The sequence below is a fragment of the Diadema setosum genome, chromosome 14, assembly GCF_964275005.1.
Source record: "Diadema setosum chromosome 14, eeDiaSeto1, whole genome shotgun sequence".
In the NCBI taxonomy this organism is placed as follows: Eukaryota; Metazoa; Echinodermata; class Echinoidea; order Diadematoida; family Diadematidae; genus Diadema; species Diadema setosum.
In genome coordinates, this window is record NC_092698.1 from 38,988,774 (window position 1) to 39,014,438 (window position 25,665).

At 37.9% G+C, this 25,665-nt stretch overlaps 1 protein-coding gene across 6 annotated transcripts in view; it reads right to left on the minus strand.

The window, feature by feature from the left end:
* The window catches only part of LOC140237502 (uncharacterized), a 93,229-nt gene that overhangs the window by 39,600 nt on the left and 27,964 nt on the right, over nucleotides 1–25,665 (minus strand). The window contains exons 2-9 of one of the 6 annotated variants that reach the window (XM_072317434.1): nucleotides 5,214–5,224; nucleotides 4,236–4,289; nucleotides 3,188–3,235; nucleotides 2,829–2,882; nucleotides 2,377–2,454; nucleotides 1,762–1,839; nucleotides 1,095–1,139; nucleotides 497–550 (exon numbers count right to left, since the gene is read on the minus strand). In XM_072317434.1, coding sequence (XP_072173535.1) covers nucleotides 497–550; nucleotides 1,095–1,139; nucleotides 1,762–1,839; nucleotides 2,377–2,454; nucleotides 2,829–2,882; nucleotides 3,188–3,235; nucleotides 4,236–4,289; nucleotides 5,214–5,224 — 422 coding nt within the window. Of the gene's footprint in view, nucleotides 1–496; nucleotides 551–1,094; nucleotides 1,140–1,761; nucleotides 1,840–2,376; nucleotides 2,455–2,828; nucleotides 2,883–3,187; nucleotides 3,236–4,235; nucleotides 4,290–5,213; nucleotides 5,225–5,879; nucleotides 6,516–7,386; nucleotides 7,816–8,643; nucleotides 9,073–9,476; nucleotides 9,924–10,903; nucleotides 11,324–12,012; nucleotides 12,439–14,117; nucleotides 14,562–24,681; nucleotides 24,902–25,665 lie in introns of those variants that run through there. The other 5 variants (XM_072317431.1, XM_072317430.1, XM_072317432.1 and 2 more) reach the window with 5 other exon arrangements.

The window sequence follows — 25,665 nt, forward strand, 5'->3', positions numbered from 1 at the left end:
AGCCTCTTATGAAATACGAAAGAGCATGTAATTAAAAGAAGGATTCAATGCTTATTTGATGAAAATTGGTTTTCAAATGGCCGAGATATCCCAAAAAGTGCTAAGAAGAAGGCGACATGCCACAACTTTATTAGGATCTCTTTGTTTCACCTTGTTTTTGGATATCTCAGCCATTTCAAAACCGATTTTCATCGAATAAACTTTTGATACCCCTTAGAACTGCATGCTCTTTGACATCTCATAGAGTGATTTCTGAATATCTCGCAAAAGGCTAAAAGCTAAATCCTCGCCTTAACCAGAACTATACACACCCCTTTAATATCCTGTGCTATGGTTCACTCTTCAGTAATTCAAGATATATGGCCACAACCCAAGATCTAGCTGTGGGATTTCAGATATTGCCAATCATTTTTCTAAACCTGAGAGCTGGTGAAGACACGCATGACGTTCAAATATCACAAGGCCAAAATGTGGTGTGTTTTTTTCACACACTTACCATAGGTCCTGTGGATCCTGGAACTCCTGGGGGTCCTCTCAATCCCATTGGTCCCTGTACAATAAAGCCATTCAAGAAACCATCAATACAGTGAAAACAATAAAAACTACTTAAGTATTAAAAAAAAAATGCCTCCGGCACCCTTCGGGCGGAGGCATAAAAATAACATAACATGATCAAGATGAATAGAAGCTCGCACTAGTGTTATACAGAATAGAACACTTCACTGGTTAAAATCTATAACAGAAATAGAAATTATGCCATGAAACTTGGAAGAGAAGCAATTTTTGTATCATCACCTTTAAAATTTTCTTCAGATACTTAAGGCCATGAACTTGTCAGATCCAAGAAAAAATGTTGAAGAACATTTCATGAAACACAATAATCTGAATGGTTTTAATTCTCTTACTGCAACTGACTAGCAGAGTACTCAAAACCAGATTTATAATCTAGTATAGACTTTTCCACAATGCAATTTTGAAGTAGGTATACTTATTATCAGGACGCTCCATTCAACACACTCCCAATTACACGATCAAGACATTTGAGTACACTTAGATGCTCCCTTTGAACTACCTCAAGAAATAAGTAAACTCACCCTAGATCCACGATTACCAGAGTAACCAGGTGATCCAGGTCGTCCCTGGGAAAGTTTGATAGCAAACAAAGAATTCTGGTTGAGAACATACCAAATATACATGAATATCAAAGAGACAGAATGACATCACAAAGCAAAACTTGTCAGCATATCACACTTCAATAGACAAAATTTTCTGCATTGAAGTTTTGCATGGCCAGAATCCATATTGAGCTAACCCTCTCAATGGTAAAAACTGATTTACTTGAGGCATAAGTTTAGTCACTGTACACACAACTACAGTTATATCTTTTTTGTGTGTGTGTTTTTCTTGCTACAATAATGCAATGAGAATTGACAACCAGTATTTTTTTCCCCCGAATAACATAAGATCGAAGAGAATGCTTAGCAATGGCAGAGTCTGGCATTAGAATTTCATCTCCCCAGAATGGCTGCCATTACTACCTAGACAAACCTAACCACATCTAAGACGTAATGAAAAAAAAAAAAGCACAGTGATCACATCTAAGACATAATGAAAAAAAAAAAGCACAGTGATAACCTTCGTATTTCAGAGCACAGTCTTTCCCGATTTTGCAGTATTCTTTTTTAAAGGCACATAAAAAAAAACATGATTGTTTCTATTATTGTAACAGACTGGAAGCAGTACATATAGACTGGTACTCACTGGCAACATGTTCTGCATGTATGGGTAGGAGAGAGCACCATAGTTTGGTCCTTTGGAAACAGTAGCAGCAGCAATGACCTGACAAGAGAAGAGAAAATTGGTAAGAAGAGATGGTTTCAGGGAGGCAGAAAGTCCCATTTCTCCAGCACAACTTCAAAACTAACATCACAAACAAGGAATTCCCAAGCTGATTTTTAACATTTTTTTTTTTAATTCAACTTCAGTCTTTTACCAGAATTCCAGTGATTCCAGTAAAAGTCTAATGCTTGTAACCTCTTGAAAGCTATTCTATTTGTTTATTGATATAGGTGTACTAATACTTACTCCTAACAAAGCTTCATCTGGTTTATGTAACAGATCACAAACCTCATTCAGCATTTAAGCATTACATTATACTTCATATTTCAAATATTCTGCCTTTCTTTCATTATAGAAGTCTAAATCATAATAAGAATCATAATAAGAACCTCACAGTGGCAATGACTATCACAAAACTGCTACTATGAATACACATCAAAGTCTCAGCTTTACTTAACAAGAAGCAGAAGACAACACTGTAGAGGGTTCACTACTCATGCAGCCCTCATGAGGGAATTCTGGTCTGGAGACACCTACCTCACCAGGGGGTCCAGGAGGTCCAGGGGGTCCCATGGCACCAGATGGACCAGGACGACCAGCATAACCATCTTCTCCCTGTAAAATGACAAACAGAATTCATTCTCCCCATTTTGGAGATATATTTGCAGGTGTTATGAAACATTGCTCTAACTTTTACCAGACAGAAATTCTTACCGGTGCACTTGCCAGAGGCAAGATCAGATTGATTTACAGCTGTAGTATTAGCTAGGAACAGCCATTGTTCAATACAGGTTATATTAAACATTCAATACTTCACTGGCCTGTAACGATCAGGTAAAGTCACTATTGTTACTGGCTAATGTGTAGTATATAAGTGTATTCTTTAATTCATTGTTTTCACATAACATCAATAAAAATACAATGTAGTGTCTACTCGCTCACACAAACTGCACAAAGCAAGGCACGAAGTTCAAAGAAAAAAAACTTACACGGTCTCCAGGAGGTCCAATTAGTCCGTCAGGTCCACGTCGTCCACGGTAACCCTATGAGAAAAGTCAATAAGATACAGTTTGGAAAGAGAAATATGCAAGGGTGGCACTTACAGTGTATCATCATATATCAACTTAAGAAGAAATGCATACAGACACACATACATTTTGACTTCTCATTCAAACTGAAGGTATATGACTGTTCTATAGCAGGCAGCACATTACTCTCCATGGCTGCATGAGGCTTTTGCCACAGCAGTAAATCAATCACCTAGGCTGCATACATTCAACAAATCAATTTGGCAAATAAATGGCAAGTTTCCACAACAGAAATGAAGTTGTAGATGACAGGAACTTACAGCAGGTCCAGGTAATCCAGGTCTTCCAGGTGGTCCAACCATGCCAGGCTGCAGGGAGAAAGCAAAAAAAAAAAATCACTTGTCAGCATAATGGGGCACTTAATGGGAACATATCCTTGGTCCAATGTAGAGAAGCATCAGAAAGGAAAAAATCATTAATGACAAATTCATAGACCTTGAATACATAAAAAAGAGGACATTCAAATAGCATCAATATAAAGTATTCAAGTAGAAGATTATCATAAACTACTGCTTTTCCCATTACCTTGGAATAATTGAAGGAATCAATCCTAGATACAGCAGTGCTTTACAATGTGTTGAAATTGCCTTAGTTCAAACAATTACCTCAATGGTTAGCCGGGAACAGATATATAAATATACAATATTTATACTGTTCCTTCTGCCAGAACCTTGCCGTCTCAATGGACCTAAAATACATAACAGAATTCCTCCTGAAATTCGAAGCAGCACATCATTACGATTATTACAAAGGAGATGTAAGTTATAACTTTTTAATCAATTGATACAATGAAGTTTCTGATTGTTAGGCTGTTTGTGTGTAGGTCTGCATGTGTGTGTATCTGATAGGTGTGTATAATCATGTTTTAATTTGCTGTAATTGAGATGTTTTTTATATTTATCAAAGATATTTTCCATGACATGATTCATTATAATATATATGTATTTTTGGAGACAGGCTCAAATATAAGGTTGTGCCTTCCTGCTTGTCTCCTAACACTATCCAATCATTTTGTTTTGTTGTATTTCTCATGAATGTTGTTGTTGTACAAGTAACAATGCTTTTATGTAGTCTTATTGATTGTAATGCTGTTTGTTTCTGTTATATGTTGATTTTCATGGAAGTGTTAAATAAACCCGAAACCTGAACACTTCTACCTTTATCAATCCACAACTGAAGCTTTCATATCTTCATTGGAAAATTCATGAAGTTGTCTCTAGAGTCTAATATTACGGCAATAATAACAACTAGAGCTAGAAATCAAGTCCTGACCTCCTGGAGCAGGAAGAAAAACTATGTGATACTTACTGGAATATTGAATGGTTCTCCCTTAGCACCCTTAGGTCCAGGTCGGCCTGGTCCCTAGTGCACAAAAAGTTAAGACTTCTACATAAGCAATGTCTACACATTAACTCTTCAATTTTGCAAACATACTGTATAAGCTGTTATTTTTGCGAGGGTTTAATTTTCACGAATTTCACGAATCACAGTTGGACACAAATTTAAAACAGGCGAAATTGTCTCCATGCCCTTTGTTAATAAAGCATTAACGTAAACGTCGGCGTCGATTCACGAAAACAACATCTCGTAAAAATACCTGTACACAAAAATAACAGCGTATGCAGTAGAACCATTTATGAAACACTTTGCACAATTTGCAGAGCACTTTGTGATTGAAGGGTTCTAACAAAAGACAAAGCTAAAGAATAATAAAAATATTCCTCCTATTCTTATTTTCCACCTGCACTGAGAATTACTTCATTTTACTTAAGTGCAATTTTGTGACTAGTTTGATATCAATAATGAAATTCTGTTAGAGTGAATGTTAGTTAGAAATGATTAGACAAGAGGACTGTGGAGCCATATGGGAATAAAACACAATGAAATCTGTCTTGACTGTCGTAGTATTTGACATCATCCAAAGTGACAACATGGCAGCCTGTTAATCATTTGGATCCCCTACCAAGTAGTGCAAAAATCATGGTACATTTAACAATCATGTGGAAAAGACATCAGCAGCAAAGGCGAGACAGATTTATTTTCAAAATTTCTTGCCATAATTCTTCACCTCATTGTCTGACATGGTTACTGCTTACAAAAACAACACTGATAATTTTCCCCTCCACCAATGCCTACTTTTATAGCTTTTAGATGAACGTTTAGGAATGTGCATTATGCACATCTTTTTCAATTTAGTGACACTAAAGAGCATCAGTTTTGCTGGTTCCCCCTATGGTCCTGAGAATTGCACAACTTATCTTTATTTGATGAATTCTTATTACTCACCAGAGGAGGAGCTGTTGATACATTGGAAGGCCAGAGCAGAGAATCATGGAAAGAAAGTGACATTCAAAGTATATCGGGTTATTTAAATTGGATATGAAAAACACATTTCCCTTTCACCAACATGCATGCATGAATACCACTGTTCGTGCATATGATCAGACAATTAAAAAATGTGGTTAAGAAGGGCATGCCAAAAAGAGAAAAAGTCTGGGCATCCTTTGGTACAATGTAGATGCCATCAGCATGCAAAAAATGCAATCACTAACAATAAAACCACAACTATACTTACTCATGTTCATATACTATTCATGATATACTGACACTAATTTATCAGTTTATTCATGCAATTGTTAGGTTTTAGAATTACAGATGTTTCAGACATCACAGATGGACAGACAGACAAAAAACTCACAAACATGTTCATGCAACACAGTCACATGCAGTCAGATGTTAGAAGGGAGAAAAGAAGTGTGACAAATCTCCATTATTGCATCTCTGTGCAACAGTCACTTTAAGATGCAAAGCAGTAGTATCTCTGGGGTAAACACCCAACATTCTAACAACATCCATTCAAATATCTTCTCAAATAAAAGAACATGTATTAAGCATGCAAGAGAAAAATTCTAAATCGTCCAAATTTTACTACCAAATACCATCCTTTACTTTTCTTACCATTAGCCTTGTGGCTTTCATAATAAAAGATTGTTTGCATCATTCACCTGTAATATCAATACTGAAATGTCACTTAGTATATGTGAACTGAACAAAAATATATATCTAAACATTTTGATAGTTGAATCAAATTACACAGACTTTTGATACACATTAAATACTATCCAAATAAACTGATGAAAGGCATGATAAAAGCAGAAAACTTACGGGCCTTGGCGCAACGCATTAATTTACAACTAGTGGTGGCATCTTCACGAGTGCCTCTCATAGAGAAATCACTGGAAGCAGCTGGGTTCTTAGTCAGCTCAGCGCAAAGATAGTAGGGCTCCTGACAGTTGACATCTGCAGAGTCTACAAGGGCCTGAAGGTTGCGGAAGACGATGGTGTTGCCCGAGTCGAGGTCACGGCTAGCGTCTGCTGGATCCAGGGTCTGAGTACGGATGATGTCACGACGACCAGAACCATCGTTGTTGTTGGAGGTAAATGTTTCCAGACGCCACAAGTTGTTGCCATTTGCATCACCTCCAGTTGGGTTGGAGTTGACCGTGAAGTCAAAGGATAAATCATTTGGTCCGTCTGTCAGCTCGTCGTCCGAATTCAAGGATATGCGGGTGTTGTCAATCAGGACTCCTACAGAATTACACACACATAAAAAAAAAGAAGAGTTTCTGTCATCTTGTCAAGCTTCTTTATATTTACCACATTTGATGTTGACATGGCCGCAATATTTTAAGCACAAATCAAGCAGTACATTCAGGGTGGGCCTACATATCAGATCACAACCAAATTATGCTCTTTCTAACCCTGTGAACCAAATCATGCTTTTTCTACCCCAACGAATTGCCTGCTTAACACACAAAATCATAACTGAGACTGCATAATGTGCCAATGAGAAACCTTAACATCTAGTGAATTAAAAGAATCTTAGAAACAATGCTACATTCCACAGAAAACGAATGACAATTAGGTGTGCTTTTTTTTTTTTTTTTTGGTCATCAGCTACGTACTGCTGTTGTTTCTGTGCCAAGGTTGAGGAGATTAAACTAGGTCTCTAAAGGTAGAACATAGTTTCCATTCATGTGTAAAACTTGATCTTGCTATAAAATGGACACAAATGCATAAGAAATGTTTGAAATAATACTGTGAACACAATGTCAGCTGGGAAACAAAAAAAAAGAAGCAAATTAATAGAAGTAAATGGATTTAGTCACTCTCCTTGTAAGGTACACTAACTAGAGCAATGAGGAGGCAGTTGGGTGTCTATGAACAATGGTCTATGCTTGTCTATGTGTCTTTTTGGTCTGTAGTTCATGCCTACATTGTTATATTTTGTTTGGCTTCTACTGTCCTTCCACTACTGTTACATCTGCTTTTTATCTTTTCATGAAAATAAATTTACCTTGTTAAACCATCATACTATGCACGAATGGACTGCAACATTTCCATACAATGAAAAGTTAAAGAAAAGTTTTAGAGGTGACTGTGCGTAGTTTCTACATACCCTCACAGTTGAGTTCAAAACAGTCGGTCAAGACATCCTCAGTTGGGTTGGCAACCATCTCAAAATCAGGGGAGGCATAGTCACCCTTTCGCAGTTCGGAGCAGAAGTACCTGATTTCGTTGCAGGTCAAGCCAGTCATGTCAAAGTTGGTGTCCACTGGTCCATATCGGATGTTCTCCCCAGGATAGGCAGCCTTGTTTTTCTGGTACTGAGTGAATGTGTAGTCCGTCTGGGGGTTGTATCGTTGACCGCGGCCATCAGGGAATGTGCTGCCAAAGGTTGTCAGTTCCCAGAGGTTTGTACCTGAAGCTTTGCCACTAGAGCTGTCTGCGATGGCAGTCATGTCGTACAAGATGCGGTTGTTTCTAGTTCCCTCATTGACACGGCCATTGCCAAGCAAGTTGGTTTCAACATCATTGATGATCACAGCTGCATCAAGAAATATTGTAGAAGGTTACAAACAGTCAACTAGGCTAGAAAGCTTCTGTTTGACACTGAGGGGTCATTCTATTAACTCTTTGATGTTAAAAGATCCAACCATTGCTAAATCAATTTGAAAGAATTGTGCTATCAATAATATTTATTATTCATACCAATGTAGGCATTCAGTAGTTTGCAGTATATACCCATCTACCTTGCAACTTACAACACAAGGAATTAGTGGCTACACATACAGTTTGACCTCGATTATCCGGCCATGTCAGGACCGGTGCTCATCCGGATAAGCGAATTGGCCAGATAAGGGAGACACAATGTTAATGTATACAGCTGCCATCCCAGCTGCCATCCCAGTGCACTGGCAGCTAGGCAGGTAAGCGTACCCCAAGGTGTAATCCATGCTAGCCTGCGCAAAATTGTAGTCCCTTCTTCACAAAAATGAAGTATGTGAAAATCATACATGTTTTACCTCATTAGATATTGAGAAACCTATCATGCACATCTTATGAAATAAGTGAAATAGATCCACGAAAGTCATTGTTTTTTCTCAATTTTTGGATGAAAAAAAAAAAGTCCTTCACTGCGTGAACGCGTCCGGATCATAGAGATTTCCGGATAAAAGGAGGCCGGATAATCGAGGTCGAACTGTACTCACAAATGTAAAGATGTTGTATTGTAGTAAAGAGTGCACATTAAATTGAGCTTGCAGGAAAAAAAAGAAAAAAACATAACCATCGTTATGGTATCACAGAAGTTGAAAATCCTATAAAGCAGGGAAGCGGTTCCTACGCAACAAGAAGAATAGATGCTGTTACTTACGACGGCGACAAGGTTGCTCCTTGCAGCTTATGATGACATCACCACCTCCGTTGATTTCAAACTCGAAGTCTGGGCTGGCTCGTAGTCCCTTAGCAAACTCCAAACAGAGGTAGCGATACTCTGAGTCACAACCAAGTTGGGAGAGGTCAAACTCAGTTTCCAAGTTCTGAAGCTCGAGAGGAGCACCCTCTCCTTCTGCTGGTGTAGATGACTGTCCTCTGGTTAAGATCTGACGCTTGTAGTCCAGACGAGGACCAGTTCCCTGAGGGTTCTGAGCTCCGAACACACCGATGCGCCACAGACCATCTCCGTCGGCTGCACCACTTTCAGGTAAAGTGTCTACATCAACATTAAAGCGGACGTCATCTGGTCTGTCGGCACTCACTGGGCCATGGTCCATCTCCCAGTCCAGGTCGGAAAACACAACACCTGTGCGTGTTGTTTGGGGGTGGGGGAGAGTAAGAGGATTTGGTAATATACAATTCAAATAGTCCTCATGCTATCAATTGCAACATATATATACTTGAGGAATAACGTTTAGCAAAATTCCATTCATATTAACAAATTGTATCAATGGGGAACCTCTTTCTTAATTTCTTCATTCTGTTACGGCAGATTTCATGGAAGAAAATTTGCGAAGTTTTGGTGGCTGTGCACCGCATATGTGTACATAATATATTACTTGATTATCTTACTATGATTTGATGACACACAATCATTCAAGCAGGTTAATTTTTTCAGCAAGCAAAGTGTTTTACATAACCAATTCAAGAATAAGTAATAGCTAATATCACACAATTCGGAGCTCCAAAGGGAGGAACAGGTTTGCCTACCTTTGCAAGCTCCATCAGGAACCTCGAAACAGCTTCTAAGGACGGACTCATTTGGCACAGCAGTGAATTCAAAGTCTGGTCTGGACTGAGGATCCTTGCTCAGCTCATTACAGATGTACTTCACCTGTGGACAGCGTAGGCCAGTCATGTCAAAGTTGGTAGAAAGGGGCTCAAAGTTGAGTGTGTCTCCTGCTTCCATGACTGGCAGAGCAGCATGGTAGCCTGAGAGAACCTGCTGCTGCTCATTGTGTCTAGGTCCATTGCCATTGGCACGCTCACTGCCCCACTGGCTGAGGGTCCAAAGGTCCACACCACGGACGGTACCAGAGTCTGGAGTAGTGGTAGCCACTGAGTTGTACTGGATGGGATTCTCTGCTTTGCCTTCATACAGCACCAGATCCGTAGGCACATCAGTGGGGCTGGAGGTTAGGCTGTCTACCTCAACACCTGTGACAAAGGTAGAAAGTTGGGGTATGTGCATGCAGCAGCCATCTGCCAGTATATATCAGGAAAAAGGTGCTTTGTCTTTTCCAGCTTCAACAGTCAAAGCACTTTAACATGCTAGAAACACCAGATTTGCAGACAGAGTGCAGAGAAATGCGCAGCCAATACAGCTCGGGTGCTTATCAAGGTAGAGTCATGATAATTGACTTTCATGCCTAATAGCTGTGGCTATATGCACAAGAAAAAAAAAAGTCCTGACAAAGAGTCCATTGCATGATAGCATGCTTCAGATAGAGCTTGGTACCAGAAGGCAGTCAGCAGAACCAAAGATGTGATTGGATTTCCCTCTCAAGTAACATGCATGAAAAGAGCATTCATGCAGTACCCTTAAAAGAGCAGGCAAGAAAAATAATTTTTGATCTGGAAATCATTCATTATCCAGTCTTTGAGAAGTATTTCTAAATGTTGCCAAAAGAAAAAAAAATCAAAGACAGGAAGATTTTGGGATTCAGCAAGCAAGGTTGAGAGAGGGCATCGCCATGCAAGGAACATATTCCTTTACATAAAAATGCATTCTCTTTTCAATACCAACTCCAGCACCTTTGACAAACTATTATATTCCAGAATGACTTGTTTTGTTGCTGCTCCACTTCCTAGCTTGTGTCCTGGCAAATTCTCTCCTCGCTGTCTGCAAACTGTTTGTTTAAACTTGCTCTGAAAAATAAGCCAAGCAAGTTAAGACAGAACATAGAATCCTAGAAGAGGGCTCATGAACTACCCATCCAACACCCATTCAAAACCCATTCACCAACACTTCATTTGCCGACGGGCAAACAATGCTGGTGGCCAAGTAGATCTCACAAGATGATTTCAACAGTTATGGAATGGTGGTGAGGAGAATGAGATTAAGAATGAAGATGAGTTAAAATCAGATGAGGACAGAGTGACACAGGGTTTGTGATGTTTATACCATGTTAGTTTACCTCTACACTCTTGCTCCTTGCAAGAGATTATGGTGTCTCCCTCGGTGGCAGTCTCAAACTTGAAGTCTGGTGATGGCCGTTGTCCCTTACGGAACTCTACACAGAGGTATCGATAATCATCACAGCCAAGCTCATCAATGGGGAAGTTGGTCTTGATGCCATCAAACTCTAGAGGGCCTCCTTCCTCCAAAGGCTTGGCTTCGTTGAAAGGGTCCAGGGTCTGGCGGATCTCATCACGGCGAGGGCCAGAACCATCTGGTTCCCTTGCAGCAAAGACACCCAGCTCCCAGAGGCCAAGACCGTTGACATCAGGGCTCTCAGGGTCAAAGTTGACATCAGCAGTTAAAGTAAGAGGTGATGGTTGGCCGAATGGAGCATCACCAACATCGGCAGTCCAGTCAATGTCAATAGCAGTAGCCCCTATGCAACGACAAATACAATCATCATGATAATATATCAACATCTTTTGAAGAGTATGCACATATACATATAATTTGCATTTCTTCTTGTCAGTGAACACATTTGAACTACATTGTATAAGTTGATTTGTGATTGAATCTAAGAAACAAAAACAAACCCACAAATCAAGTAACTTTATTCCAGTTTGTCTCACAATTACGCAGGGTGAGAATGCATCTATATACTGTACTCTCACTGTGCTTCAACTAACCCAGGGAAGCCAACCTTGTAAACAGTACTGAACAATTCAGAGATCTGAAAAAAAAAAAAAAAAACTTTTTCTCCTTTTTTTTTTTTTAGAAAGGCAGTATTTCTACATTGCCAGCAATGGACACAGGTGTTGAAACAATTGGGCACAAACAGTATTTTCCATGAAATCTGCAGTATTTTTTACCAAAAGAGAGTTCCAGTTGGCATCTCTGCTGACCCCACTAAAAAAATTTGTCACTGACAGAACTAACCTCAAAAAAAAAAAAAAAAATTGTCAGTATTGACAACAAAATAACAAAAACACAAACACTTAATTTGAAAGTTTTGAACTGCTGTGATGTTTATTTTGATTTGTTTGATGGCCAATTCCATATCATGTGTAACAGAGAATTACAATGTATAATGTGTACGACTGTAAGCTACATCATATCAAAGCATACCTTTGCAACGATCTCTCATATCAATACACTCGGTGGTGACAGAGTCATCAGGGCGTGCCTCAAAGATGTAATCCACGCTGGATCTTGGGTTCTTATCCAAATCAAAGCAGAGGTAGGAGGCATCTTCACATCGGATTCCAGACATGTCAAAGTCAAAGTCAACATTCTCGAGCGGAAGATTTTCACCATCATTGAGGGTAGTACCAGCCTCCTGTGGATCAAGGATCTGTTCAACTAGGCCAGCCTTAGGCCCAGTGCCATCCGGTTTACGACTGCCATAGACACCAACCTTCCACAAGTCATCTCCTTTGACGTTGGTAGCTTCCTCATCAGTAATACCAGTCAGATCAACAGTCAGAGGGTTGTTCCTGTTCTCATAAATGACTTGATCTCCCAGATCAGCATTCAAGTCAGTAAAGATGGCCTCTGTAAAATGAGCAAATTGGAAGAGAAGAATTATTACTATGAGAACAAACTCATTCATCCACAATCAGTGATCCCTAACTTTTGGGAGGGGGGGGGGGGGGGGAATGGATTCCTCCATTTTGCATGCGTGAGACCCACGTCATAATCTACAAGATTGTGTCATAAGATTTTTTGAAACAATCAATTTCTAATTTTAATTTATCAATTATGCAAATTAAGCTCAAGATCATATTTAAGCATAATTAAAAGCATTGCATAATTTTTGATCTGTAAATCTGTTTTAGTATATTCAACAATTGCACATCACAAAAACTTCCAAAAGTCATTCCAATTCTTATATATTTATAATAATAATAATAAAGGACATTTATATTGCACAGCTACTATAATATAATATAATAATATAATGACATTTTATTTTTTTCAGAATTTCTTATGTATTTCTTTGTTTTTCAACTTTTGTTTTTTCTTTGTTTTTTTTTGGGGGGAGAAATTGTACTGACCACTTTTCTACCATAATTAGCATAAAATCAATCAATGAAAGTGATCAATTGTAAGAATAATCAGGTTTTTATGACTTTCATGACAGAGCACTGTTTTTACATAGGAAATGTACACAAAATCACAAAATTGTGCCCGTTTTGAGGCGACATTCCGTTACAAAAATGGGCGTGGCTTCGCAAAAGTATGCGCGGACATTGCAAATTTGGTCTCAAAAAAAGTTGCGTGAGACTTGAACAAACAAAGTCAAGAAGTGTCGCGACGAGGCCTTCTCGCATTGAGAATTATAGCACGAAACGTCGAGGGGGGGCAGATTCTGCCCCCCCCCCCCCCCCCCCCCCCCCCCCCCGGCCCTTTTAGGGTTAAAATGGACACCCCCATTTAGGCATAGCAGTATGTCACTCCAACATGAAGGTCATGGTGACACTACATGTATTTCAAGGGACTGGCTAACTTCTATTCATGGATATATAGTCTAGGTGCCAATGGGAATGTGAAGCAGAGGAAATGTTCAAACTTCAAAGCAATGTGGTTGGACATGGTTGCACTATCCTGTCTGACTTCTAATGAGTAATCTCATCACAAAAGCTGATTAAAGACAAGGTTTTGTCAACCTTATTTTTGTCTAATATCGTAAAAATGCATCATTAATGCTACAAATGTCAGGGATTTTTGAGTGGCATTTTAATTGGTGTCATTTGGCTTGCCCCTGAACATGTCTCAGAGAATATCTTCACAAAAGCAAGGACTTATCTATTCTGAAATTCATTTTGTGACAGAATCTCTGGACTTCAAATTCAAATTAAGTACATGGTTGGTCAAGAAACAATAAAAAGCATGTTTCAATTCCTTGCAGGTCTCAATAACAGTAATAGGTGCCGAACTAAATAACTTGGAACATGGTTAAAACATAAACATAAATGTGGCGAAAACAGGCGAGTCCTGCATAAATGATCCTACGACTGGATCCACTTAGCAACTTTGCACATTCTGAAATTTTTGAATTATGTGTGACATCAGCCGCACAGAGGAAATAATCAGAGATGGGATAGTCATCGTCAATGATTCCAGACGGACATAACCAAACTCTCTCACATTAGTTTATTTAGGGGTCCTCTGTCTTCTTCCTGACAATTCAGATTACCATCAAACAATAAAAAATTGTTGTAATCACTTACTTGCTAAACATTCCTGCTCTTTGCACTTGACTAGTGTGTTTGCTTCAGGGGAATTATCTGTGGCATCAGCTGCACGGAAGAAGTAATCTGGGTTGGGGTTGTCACCACCAGTGAATTCCAGACAGACGTAACCAAAGTCATTACATCCTACAGACCCGATCTCAAAGTCTGTAACAGCATCAGCAATCTCCAGGGGGCTGTCAGCTTCCAGTGTAGTGCCAGCCTGGGGTCTGCTCAGTGTTTGACGCTTGTAGTTAAATCGCTCTCCGCTGCCGTCGGCATTTCGGCTACCATAAAGACCCTGCCTCCACAAGCCACTGCCAACGAGCTCACGGTTTCCCTCTCGGAATGTTACAGAGCTGTCAATACTAACAGATGTCTCCTCACCAGGGTAAACAGGTTCTACTGGCTCAAGGTTCCAATCCAGCTCTTCAGCAAAGACACCTATAGAGAACAGGAGTCAAAGATATTTTCAAGATCATGAGCAGAATGCCTCTTTTTCTTCTTGAGTAATGCCACTGCCACTGGCATGCTTTCAGACGAATCATAATGAAAGATGCATGGTTGTATCAGTTGACTTCCTGCGGGTAAGAATCTTTCAATAGACAAGTAATCATGAAACAAATGTAACATAATTATTTTCAAATAAATTGATCAATAAACAACAGAAATATGCCAACAACAAAGAAAACAAAGAGCAAGTGAACATTAACAAATCAAGAAAATAATGTAGTTTTTCAAAGAGCAATGATTTTTTAATGACAGATTGTAGTAGGTTTGGTTTGGGGTCAATTTTGAGTTGCCATTCAGCATTCTCACTCAGATATGCACACACCATCCACACCCATGATTGAAGCTGGTCAGAGAGCATCTTTATAACACAACATATGATTTACTGCCAGTCAAGCAGTTTCCAACACATCTATGAGGTGAGAGGACAGCTGCAGGCAGTGGAGCTGTAATACACGACAAAATTACGAGAGGAAAATCACTCGAACAAAAGAGACATACGACACTCTTGGATCGTTTCTTCCCTTTATTCTAATTGGTGACTCAAACACACAATACTCTTAATATTTACAGTGTACTTAGGGATTTTGCACATAATCTAATCTGCACACCTCCACCTAAGGTGGCATCCTGGACTAGGTAGAAAGAAATGTACGACAAAGTTGGACTCAATCACAAGATGATCTGAGATTGATGGAAAGAAAACCTACCCTACAGCATTTATCAATGCTTCTAGTACCTGTTAGGGCAGAGGTACAATGTAGAACAAAAACAAAAAAAGTTTGGTTTTTTTTCTTCAGAATTCTGTGTTACCGTATGCAGTCACAGAACAAATGTGACTTTCAGGGGTGAACAGTTGTACAACACCATTAATTCTGAACGTAAAATGCACAAGATGTGTGAGAATGGCAAGTTGTTGACTTGAGGACATCGTTATCTCAGCTAGTATCGTTGCAGCCAGTATCACTTAGGTGACATTTTAGTCCAATTTATAATTCAAAATACCTTAAAGGTAGGGAATCCCATTTGCATGCCTTAAATGAAGAGTTGTATAAATACAAAGGTATGTTGAAGAGAGTATCATTTTAGAACTCCCATAAAGTATTGAAAGTGGAAGGTAACATTTAGTACATTCTTATTGACTGTTAGATTTGAATTGAATTTTTTTTTTCGGGGCTCACCGTAAATTCCAGTACATTACTAGGCTACCTTTGCAGTCCCATGCACTGCATGTGTGTCCATCATGTATATTTTGTGAAGAAAGTTCATCAAAACTTACAAACATTTCTATATACATTCTTGCCACACACTCTATATGTTATTACATCAGCTCTTATACTTTTAGATTTGTGTTTATAGATAAAAAAATACAGAAGACTGCAACAAAAAGGCTTAAGTGTGGCTGACACACAGAACTACTGAGTAGTTGAGTTTTGTGCATTATTCAAATTGTCGATAACTGTTGACTTCCAAATTTCTCAGCAGTGGACTAAACAAGTCCCCCGAGGTTCATATTTAATGTTTTGCTGCATTTTGGGAGGTCTGTAAAAGGTATCCCCTACCTTTAATGGCAAGTATGGTTTCGATGAAACTTTTAACATTCTGTACATCTGATTTCTTTATACATCAAAGGTAATTAAGAATTGATCTTAGAATAAAATAGAATAGATCTATTCACTGCTAAATGTTCAATCTTCTAGACGATGACAGTGATGCAGGATTTGTCTAGATAAACTGTTACAGGATTCCAACTGTTTTCGTCCTAACAGAGAAATAACCAGAGGAAAGTAATAGAAAGCCTTGCTTTCAATTTAGATACCTTTTAAGAATATTGGTAAGAGTAAAATATTCATTTCACTGTCGACTTAAAATAGTTGTATCTTGATTCTACATAAATTCCTGTTTAATTTTATTCAAAAATATGAACTTCCTTTTGGACAAGGCAATGAATATGTAAATACTTCATAACTCTGGCCATAGCGACATCCATTACTGTTACCAAGCCCTTTTAATCATCATCAATAAAAGCCCAGACAGCTCAGGCTGATCTAAATACGCTCGAACAAATTTCACAACCCCCTTGGAAGGGGAGTTGTGTCATGTTTAATTGCATCCAGAGTTCCTTTGCAGACTTGCATGATAGATAAGGTGCAGAATGGGTGGATTTGTTTTTCATAGTGTTTGACCATACCCGATGTGAAGAGTATTTTCTACTTAGCATTAACAAACAAAAAATGAAGGGCGGTGGGGGAAAACACATGCTCATGCACTTGCTTTCTTCTTCCTTTTTTTTTTTTTTTTTTGTTGCATTAACTAATTTCTCATATAGGTTTGGGATGAATTCCCCTGTTATGATAACTGATGTTTGACTTTCGCACACCAATGATTTAATGGACTGATTCTATGAAAAATATAAAAATTTTGTTTATGAATATGCCAAAATTCTGGGTAACTTGATAATCCTTTAAAAGCATTTACTTGATGGTTTCATTCATTTTGTGTGTGCACAACAGAAAATAAATCAGTGCGCTTTAACAAACCCTGAACTTCAAAGACTCCTCTCTTGTAATCTGAGTAACTTTCCTAGAGTTTGATTTGCTCTCATGATTTCACATAGTGCACCCGTTGAGGACGGTTTGATTTTGCTACAACACGCATTTCCCACAGACACCTGCCCAAGTATACTCGGGACTCGTCCTTAATTCAACTTTTGATGACTTAAACATCTATACAAGGGTGAAATTCTCTTCCTGTGACCCATTGAAGACTGACTGATTTTCCCTGAACACTCATTTCCGACTAACCCCAGCCTGAGAATACTCAGGACTTGTCTTTAATGGGTTTAAGTTCACATTCAAACAACAAATCTTACCTAAACATATTTTGTTAGCTATACAATGCAGAGCCACATTTATGCTTTCTTCTGATAATGAAATTAATGTTAAGTTGAGACAATTTCTGCAAATGAGACAACTTTCTCTGATAGAAAAACAACATTCGTGTCCGTCTTAATAGAAACTCTGTGCAGGGTAAACTCCAGAGGCTTTGAGGATCAAGATGCTCATTCTTAGTCACCTTCTCACTTCAGCAAACACTTGTAAATCTGGGGAAAAAATGAGATACCTGTCAAGAGAAGATTCCCTTCAACCTACAGACCAGAATATCATTACTTCAATTAAAATAGAGGAATCTCTTAAGTTTTTCAATTGACTATCAAATTGTAAAAATAAAACTGAGGAACATTTTATCAACACTTCTACCAGAACTGAAAGCAAGATTTAATTGATACGGAATGAGAATATCTACGTGAGGGAAACAGAAATCATATGTAGCGTAAGATTGAGTGAAGCTTATGTATACTCATTTGTATCGACTGCCTTTGCTGTACTATCAGCAAATAGGACTAGGTGAGGGTCGTTATCGAAAATACAGTCAACTTCGGATACCTCGAATTCGTCGGGACTGAAGAAAATGGTTCGACGTAAGCGAAATTCGAGGTACACATACGTCGAATTTTCTTCGACTTATCCGACGTTTATCGATGTTCAACATGCTATCTGTTATAGTGGCTACTGATTGTTTGCATGTGAATCGACTTTTATATGAATGAATTGAATGAAAATTGGAATTGAAATCAAAATTTCAGAAATAAAGATTTTGGTGGCCCGACTGCACCACCAAAAAAAGTCGGATGTTTGCCTTTACTTTTGAAAATGAACAGCGGTAACAATCGGTTCTGTAAGATGCTAAAATAAATGTCAGATGTTTGCTTTTAATTTTGGAAATAAATAACGGTAATATTCAACTCGGTATGATACTAAAATAAATGTCGGATGTTTGCTCATACTTCTGGAAATGAATAACGATAAGACTCAGCTCCGTATGGTGCTAAAACTAATGTCAGATATTTGATTTTGCGTTCGGAAATGAATAAGGATAACATTCGGCTCCGGAAGACGCTGAAATAAATGTCGAATATTTGCTTTGACGTTCGGAAATGAAAAACAATAATATTCAACTCCGTATGATGGTTAAATAAATGTTGGATGTTTCCTTATACTTTCGAAAGGAAATAGCAATAACATTCGGCTCCGGAAGATGCTAAAATAGATGTCAGATGATCGCTTTTATGTTCAGAAGTGAATAGCAGTAATATTCTGCTCCACACGATGCTAAAATAACTGTCTGATGTTTGCTTTTAAATTTCGAAATGAATAACAGTAACATTCAGCTGCGTTCAATGGTAAAATTAATGTTTGATGTTTGCTTTGACATTCGGAAATGAGAAACAATAATATTCAACTCCTTATGATGATAACACAAATGCTGGATTTTTGCTTTTACGATCGAAAGTAAATTGTAATAACATTTAGTTCCATAAGATGCTAAAATAAATGTCGAATGTTTGCTTTGATGTTCTGAAATGAATAACAATAATATTCAACTCTGTACGATGATAAAATAAACGCCGGATGTTTGCTTTTACGTTCGAAAGTAAATGGCAATAACATTCAGCTCCGGAAGATGCTAAAATACATGTCGAATGATTGCTTTTACGTTTGGCATGTTTGGAAGTGAATAGCAGTAACATGTTGCCCCATATGATGCTAAAAAAGTATTGGATATTTGCTATTACATTTCCAAATGAATAACAGTAACATTCAGCTACGTTTGATGGTAAAATAAATATCTGATGTTTGCCTTGACGTTCAAAAATGAAAAACAGTAACATTCGGCTCCATACGATGATAAAATAATTGTCAGATGATTCATTTCACTTTCGGAAGTGGACAGCAGTAACATTTGGCTCCGTACGATAATGAAATAAATGTTAGATGTTTGAAATGAATAACGGTGATATTCTGCTCCGTACGATGCAAAAATAAATAACAGATTGTTGCTTTTGCATTTGGGAATGATAAACAGTATTAATCTGCTCAGTTAGATGCTAATCTAAATCTACGCACACGGTATGACTATCACGATCGCAAATCAGAACACAGTGGTTAAAGAAAAGAAGATGATGGAGCAGAGCGTAGTGCTATCGCAAGCACTCCATTGGCACGGGTGCTATGTGCATACCGTGTACGTGTCTACGTAGGTGTTGGGGATTTTTCTTGTCAGCTGTGTACCGGGTATTTCTTTGGGCACGCGATTGTTCTGGTCTCAGAATATTTACAGTCAAGTGTGAAAAGATTTGTGACATGTCTTCGTTGTCCACGCGCGCTTAATCAGAGATGCTGAGTGATTTTGCAATTTCGATTCGAGCAACATGCTGGGAAAAACAATAAGTTAATTAAGATCGGAACAGTAGATTTCCCTTTGAGGTAACCGAACTTCGAGTTATTTTTTTTGAGCTACGCAAATTTTATTACACGGAAACTCCATAAGAACAATCGCTACTTTCATTTTGCCCCCGAGGTAAGTGATATTCGGCTTATCCAACGTCGTGGTATCCGAAGTTGACTGTAATTCAACAGTCGCTTAATTCACTGAACTAATCTGGTCAGACTGACCTGATGTTTCAGACACAAAAACTTGCCATCTACATGTAACAGTAAGGTATGTATGTATTTCATGACAGTAAAGAATGAGGCAACATTTTCTGTAATAAAAAAATCTAAGATTCCACTTCCCTATTGTGCAAATGACTGATTATGCAATTATATTATTGCAAATTTTCAATCAATTCCCTTGAAAGAAAGATACTTCACTTATCCACACCACATAACCTTCTGCTGCATCTCCCAAACCCTCATTCATCATCTTTTCAATTGAAACACACACACAATGGGGTGAGCACAATTAGTTTTTCTTCCTTTTTTTTAATCTCATTACAATAGAAAGCAGCTAAGCAGTCTTCATCTCAAACCCATTCAGTTTGAATTTTATAGCAGTCAGTCTCACAAGCAGATATAACTTTCACATTAGGAGTAAGTAGAAAGCAGGCATTTCGTACTATTCCCTACCTCGATTAACCCTATTCTAACTGCGCTATTTGAGACCAAGTTCTTACTGGGGGGGGGGGGGGAGGGGGTCGATTAGACCCCCCTTCAGATCTCGGCCGCTGATGGCGCAATCGCTGCAAAATTTTGCCTGAACATAGATCCGGGTGTCAACTACAAGATTACATGGTCACATAATAGAAAAAGATTGATTTTCTATTTTTGATAAATTAATTATGTGAATTTATGCATGGAATTTGCATTTTCACCTGTAACTCCATTAAAAAAACTGAAGGATTGCTAAATTTTTGTCAGAATTCCTTAAGACAGACACATCAAACAATATTCTTGTAAAAAAAAGATAGCACAATCAAAGTCAATTTCTTTTGTTTTTCATTGTTTTGTTTTGTTTTTTCTTAATTTCTATGTATTTTGTTGTTTTTCCGTTCTTTTGTTTTCTATTGTTTTTTGACCAAATTTTGTTGCAGGCACTTTCTCAAGCTTATCTACATTAGAATTTATTAATTTCAATGACTACGAAATACTCTAATTTATATCAATTAAAAAAAAAACACACAATTTGCATTGGATTTGCACATGATATTGTGTATTTGAGCCGTTTTCAGATCAACATGCATATATGCAAATCATTACGTAACTTCAAAACAGTATACCCGAACGTCGCAAATTTGGTCTCAAAATATGACTTAAATGAAAAAAGTAATGAAATGACACGGCACCATCTTTATGCGTTGCAGAATCATGCCGCAAAATGTCGAGAGGGGTCCATTTGAACCCCCCCCCCCCTAATCCAAAGTTAGAATAGGGGACCAGACATTTTATACTCTGGAAAGCCTACTTCTACACTACATTCATCTCCATAAGCCAAAATAATACCCAAATCAGGAAGGCTTTTGTGTTTTGTCAGGATAAGAATAGAAATTTAAGTTTTCTGGAAGCTCCTGCAGAGTCAGGAGACGTGGCAGTTCTGCAAATTAAACTCAGCTTCTGGTTTGCCTGATTCCAACCTGACAATGGACGGTGTGTCAAGTTGGTATCCCCCCTTCCCCTTTAACCCGTTGAGGACGGGCAGATTTTGCTACAACATGTATTTCCCATAGACACCTGCCGGAGTATACTCGGAGATCATCCTCAACGGGTTAAAGGACAAGTTCACCTTCATAGACATGTGGGTTGAGTGAATGCAGCAATGTTAGTAGAACACATCAGTGAGAGTTTGAGCAAAATCGGACAATCTGTTAAAAAGTTATGAATTTTTGAAGTTTCTGCTCAGTCACGGCTAGATGAAAAGACTATTATAGCTTGTGATGTCACATGAGTACAACGATATAAAGAAAGAATAAAGAAAATTCAACATATTTCAATTTTTCTCGCATGAAAATAAGAACACTTGACTTCTCTCTTTTAGAAGGCAGGGGGAATAACATTATCCTTAACATACGTCCGTAGCAAGTCGGAGAAATGTGCACTTTATTCAAAAAGTAAAGTTTTGTGAAATTCCCTTTTTATTTTCCTTATATAGTTGTACACATGTGACATCATCCACTGTAGTAGTCTTCTCTTCCAGCAGTGACTGCGCAGATACTTAAAATATTCGTAACTTTTTGAACGGATTGTCCCATTTTCCTCAAACTTTCACTGATGTTTTCTACTAATATTGCTGCATTCTCTCAATCCTTATGTATATGAAGAAGGTGGACTTGTCCTTTAAAGAGTTGGAAACTGAACAACCGCTGCAGCTTTTAAGAATGGCTATTTATGGCTCTTTGACTGTGTAACTATCAGCACCATATCAACAAGGAAACACATAAAAGGGTAATACTGGATAAAAATTCTTATCAGAAAACAAGAGGGGTGATCAGAAACTAGCTAAATATCCTATTTCTAGACATGAATGGTGATTCTATAGGTCATTCAGAATGGAAGCTTTTACATTACAGTACAAAGACAGTGACGCATTTCATTTGCATGCCTGTAGAACATGCAGTATCATTTATTCCCATGGGGGGGGGGGGGGGAGATTATTCTGCCACGCCTGATGCTCTCGTCAGCATAAATTAGCATAAATCAATTAATATAAAATACATACATTAAAATTTGAAAAATCTAACAATACAGTCTTGTAGATTACACTGGCCTCTACCTTGGTGCAAATTTTCGCGACGTTCGTGCAATCCACGACCGAGACCTGTAAGGGGGGACCAAAAAGGCCCCCCCCCCCCCCCCCCCCGGTGGTTTCAAGTCCCTCAAAAAACCTGATGGGATTAGGGTTAAATATTGACTGCATTTGAAGTGACGTGAAAGTAAAGGAAAATGAAAACCAAACTTAAGACCACAAAAGGTTTCATGATATGAGCTAAAAACCAAAGAGAAGAGTTGAGGGCAAGTGGTGTTATAAACATATTGCATCTTTCTATGTGATAGTGACCAGTATAATTACATCTAATACCATGATGAACACTTACATTTTTCTTTAGATACTAGTCTAATAGTAGTCTGGTTCATGACCACAACATCAGTCTTATTAGTGTGAACAGATTTGTTTAACAATTTATTTGGTCTCCTTCAAATTACATCATCATGCATATTTGTGTAAAAATTCATATTCAAAGGCAAATCTCTATGAACAAATCAAATGTGTACTGATTGTACCAATAAATTGCCAGAAGCAAAACTACAATAACTACTTAACCTAGATGGGACAAGACCTTTCTCTACAGTGAAAAAAAAAAAAGTTAAAAACCCACACATACCTAATTGAATTGCAAAGGGAAGAGGTGACTCTTCCTCCATGAAAACTAAATATCAAAATAATCTATACAGTACGTTCTGCTCAAACTGAATGCTTAAGATGCTAGTTAAAATATGGCTATTAGGCAAAATATCAACTAATATTGCTAGGTAAATTGTCTTCTTGGTCAGTAAGCATATCACAAGTTACGTGTATGTGTAATAGACACATATTTCTAATGACAGGCAATTGATTAACTTACCTCTAGTTGCTTGCTATTTCGTGAGTTATGCACACGTATCAAAGTGCATTGCAAGACGGAGAGTGAGCACTTGAAACCGCATGTGATGCACATGAATCAAATTGCATTGCGGGACGGAGAGTGCTTGCTTGAAACCGCATGTGGCACTTCAGAAAGAGCATAAAACTTTGTCAGAATGCACATTAACCGATGAAGGTACTGACCAGGAATGTGCAATGTTTGCACACGCAATTACTTTGATGAATCAAATTAATAAATAAACTTCATAAAAAGAATTTCATCACAACAAAATAAAGACATGTAAAACAAGAATGATTACATAATATGAAAAGAAATGTGAAAAGGAGAAAGCACCCATGAACAACTTGGCCACCAGCAAAATATACCCAATAATGGCAATGAGGTTTCAAATATGGTGAATGCGTATACCTCATACATGTGATATAAAATCAGTATAACATGAAAGTCATTGAACACATAATGTAGGAATGAAAGAGTCAGACAATGACATAAACAAGAATGGATAAATTTATGAGTAAATGTACATCAAAGAATAATAGCACAGGGCATGTCAAACAGAATCACATATCAAATGAGCACAATTTATGTACAAAAAGCATCAGTTGTTGAAAGCTGAAATGCATAAAAATAAAAATTAAATCTCAAAACTATCATGCTCAGAATCTGCTTCCTTTTACAGTTGCTTCAACATCACAAATATGTCATGTTTATCTTTGGATAAGCTATCAAGGAAACATACTTCTTCAACGCTATTAATGGTGGCCAAAAATACTGCATTACAGAACTCTTAACATTTCAAAAAAAATGATAATGAATGCTCGTAACATTAGGCTGGCAGCATTTAATGAAATTCCACTTTGAAAATCCAGCAGGACATATTAGGTAAATTCAGTCGAAACATTAATAAGCTTGCTTGTATAAATTATCTCACAAACATCTTTTGCGATTAAATCTGGTTATATCCATTAAGAGTGTACTCTGGAGTTATTTGTTGTGATTTAAATGTTCTTTCAGTTTCCACACTAAAAGAGTCGGATTGTCTTGTTTCTATTTTTATGGCTTTCCATAACAAACCTTCACACTCTGTAGGGGAGCAGCTAATCAGGACATTGGGGTTGGGAACAGGAATGAGGTTGAACACTGTGGTTGGGTTTTCTCCTTTGGCAAATTCAACACAGACATACTGGACTTGGTTACATGTCAAGCCCTGCATGTTGAGATCAAAGTCAACGCTTCCAAAGAGCATGTCTTCAGTTGTACGAAGAGTTTGACCCTGCTGGTCGCCGGTCAGCACCTGCGGTCAGTCAGACACATGCAATGACCAGAAATAGAGGCAAGAATATGGAACAGACAGACAAAGCCCGATGATGCAGAAGACAATCACAGCAGAAGAGAAAAAGCAGGGTAGGCAAAAATATTGCAAATATGGACATGAAAACATACATGCAATGAACAAGGACAGATATGGTAGTTGTCATATACATCAAAATCATTCAAACAAGACACAAATGGAAATTGAACATCATTCCAATTAATCATGAAACATGCGTGGTAAAATGATGATTCAATGATGAGAGAAACAATGAATTTGACACACACAAAAATGAATGTATCCAAAAGCAATAACCAGACAAAAGAATGAAATAAATCACAGCATCCAATAAATGAAAACAATAAAACCAAAACAGTGACAATGAAAATGCAGCCATGAATTAATGAAATTCAAAGTTATCATAAGAATGATTCAATAGATGGGAATGGGTCAGTATGCAATAAGTATACGAAAATGGAGGAAGATAGGAGAAACAAACAAGATTGAACATAAATTAATATTCCCCATTCATTGAGATTACAAACAATACATTATGCAATGCAATAATAACAGAAATTGTAATTGTAAGGCAACAAAGCATTTCTGAAACATACATTTAATGCAATAGGAAAGCATCAGCATTATAGCAAACAATGTACCTAGAAAAAATCTAGCAAGGATGAAGAACAAGTTCAGTCTTTGAGATGTGAATGCAAAAACAGTGAAGAACCAACAATGATGTGATT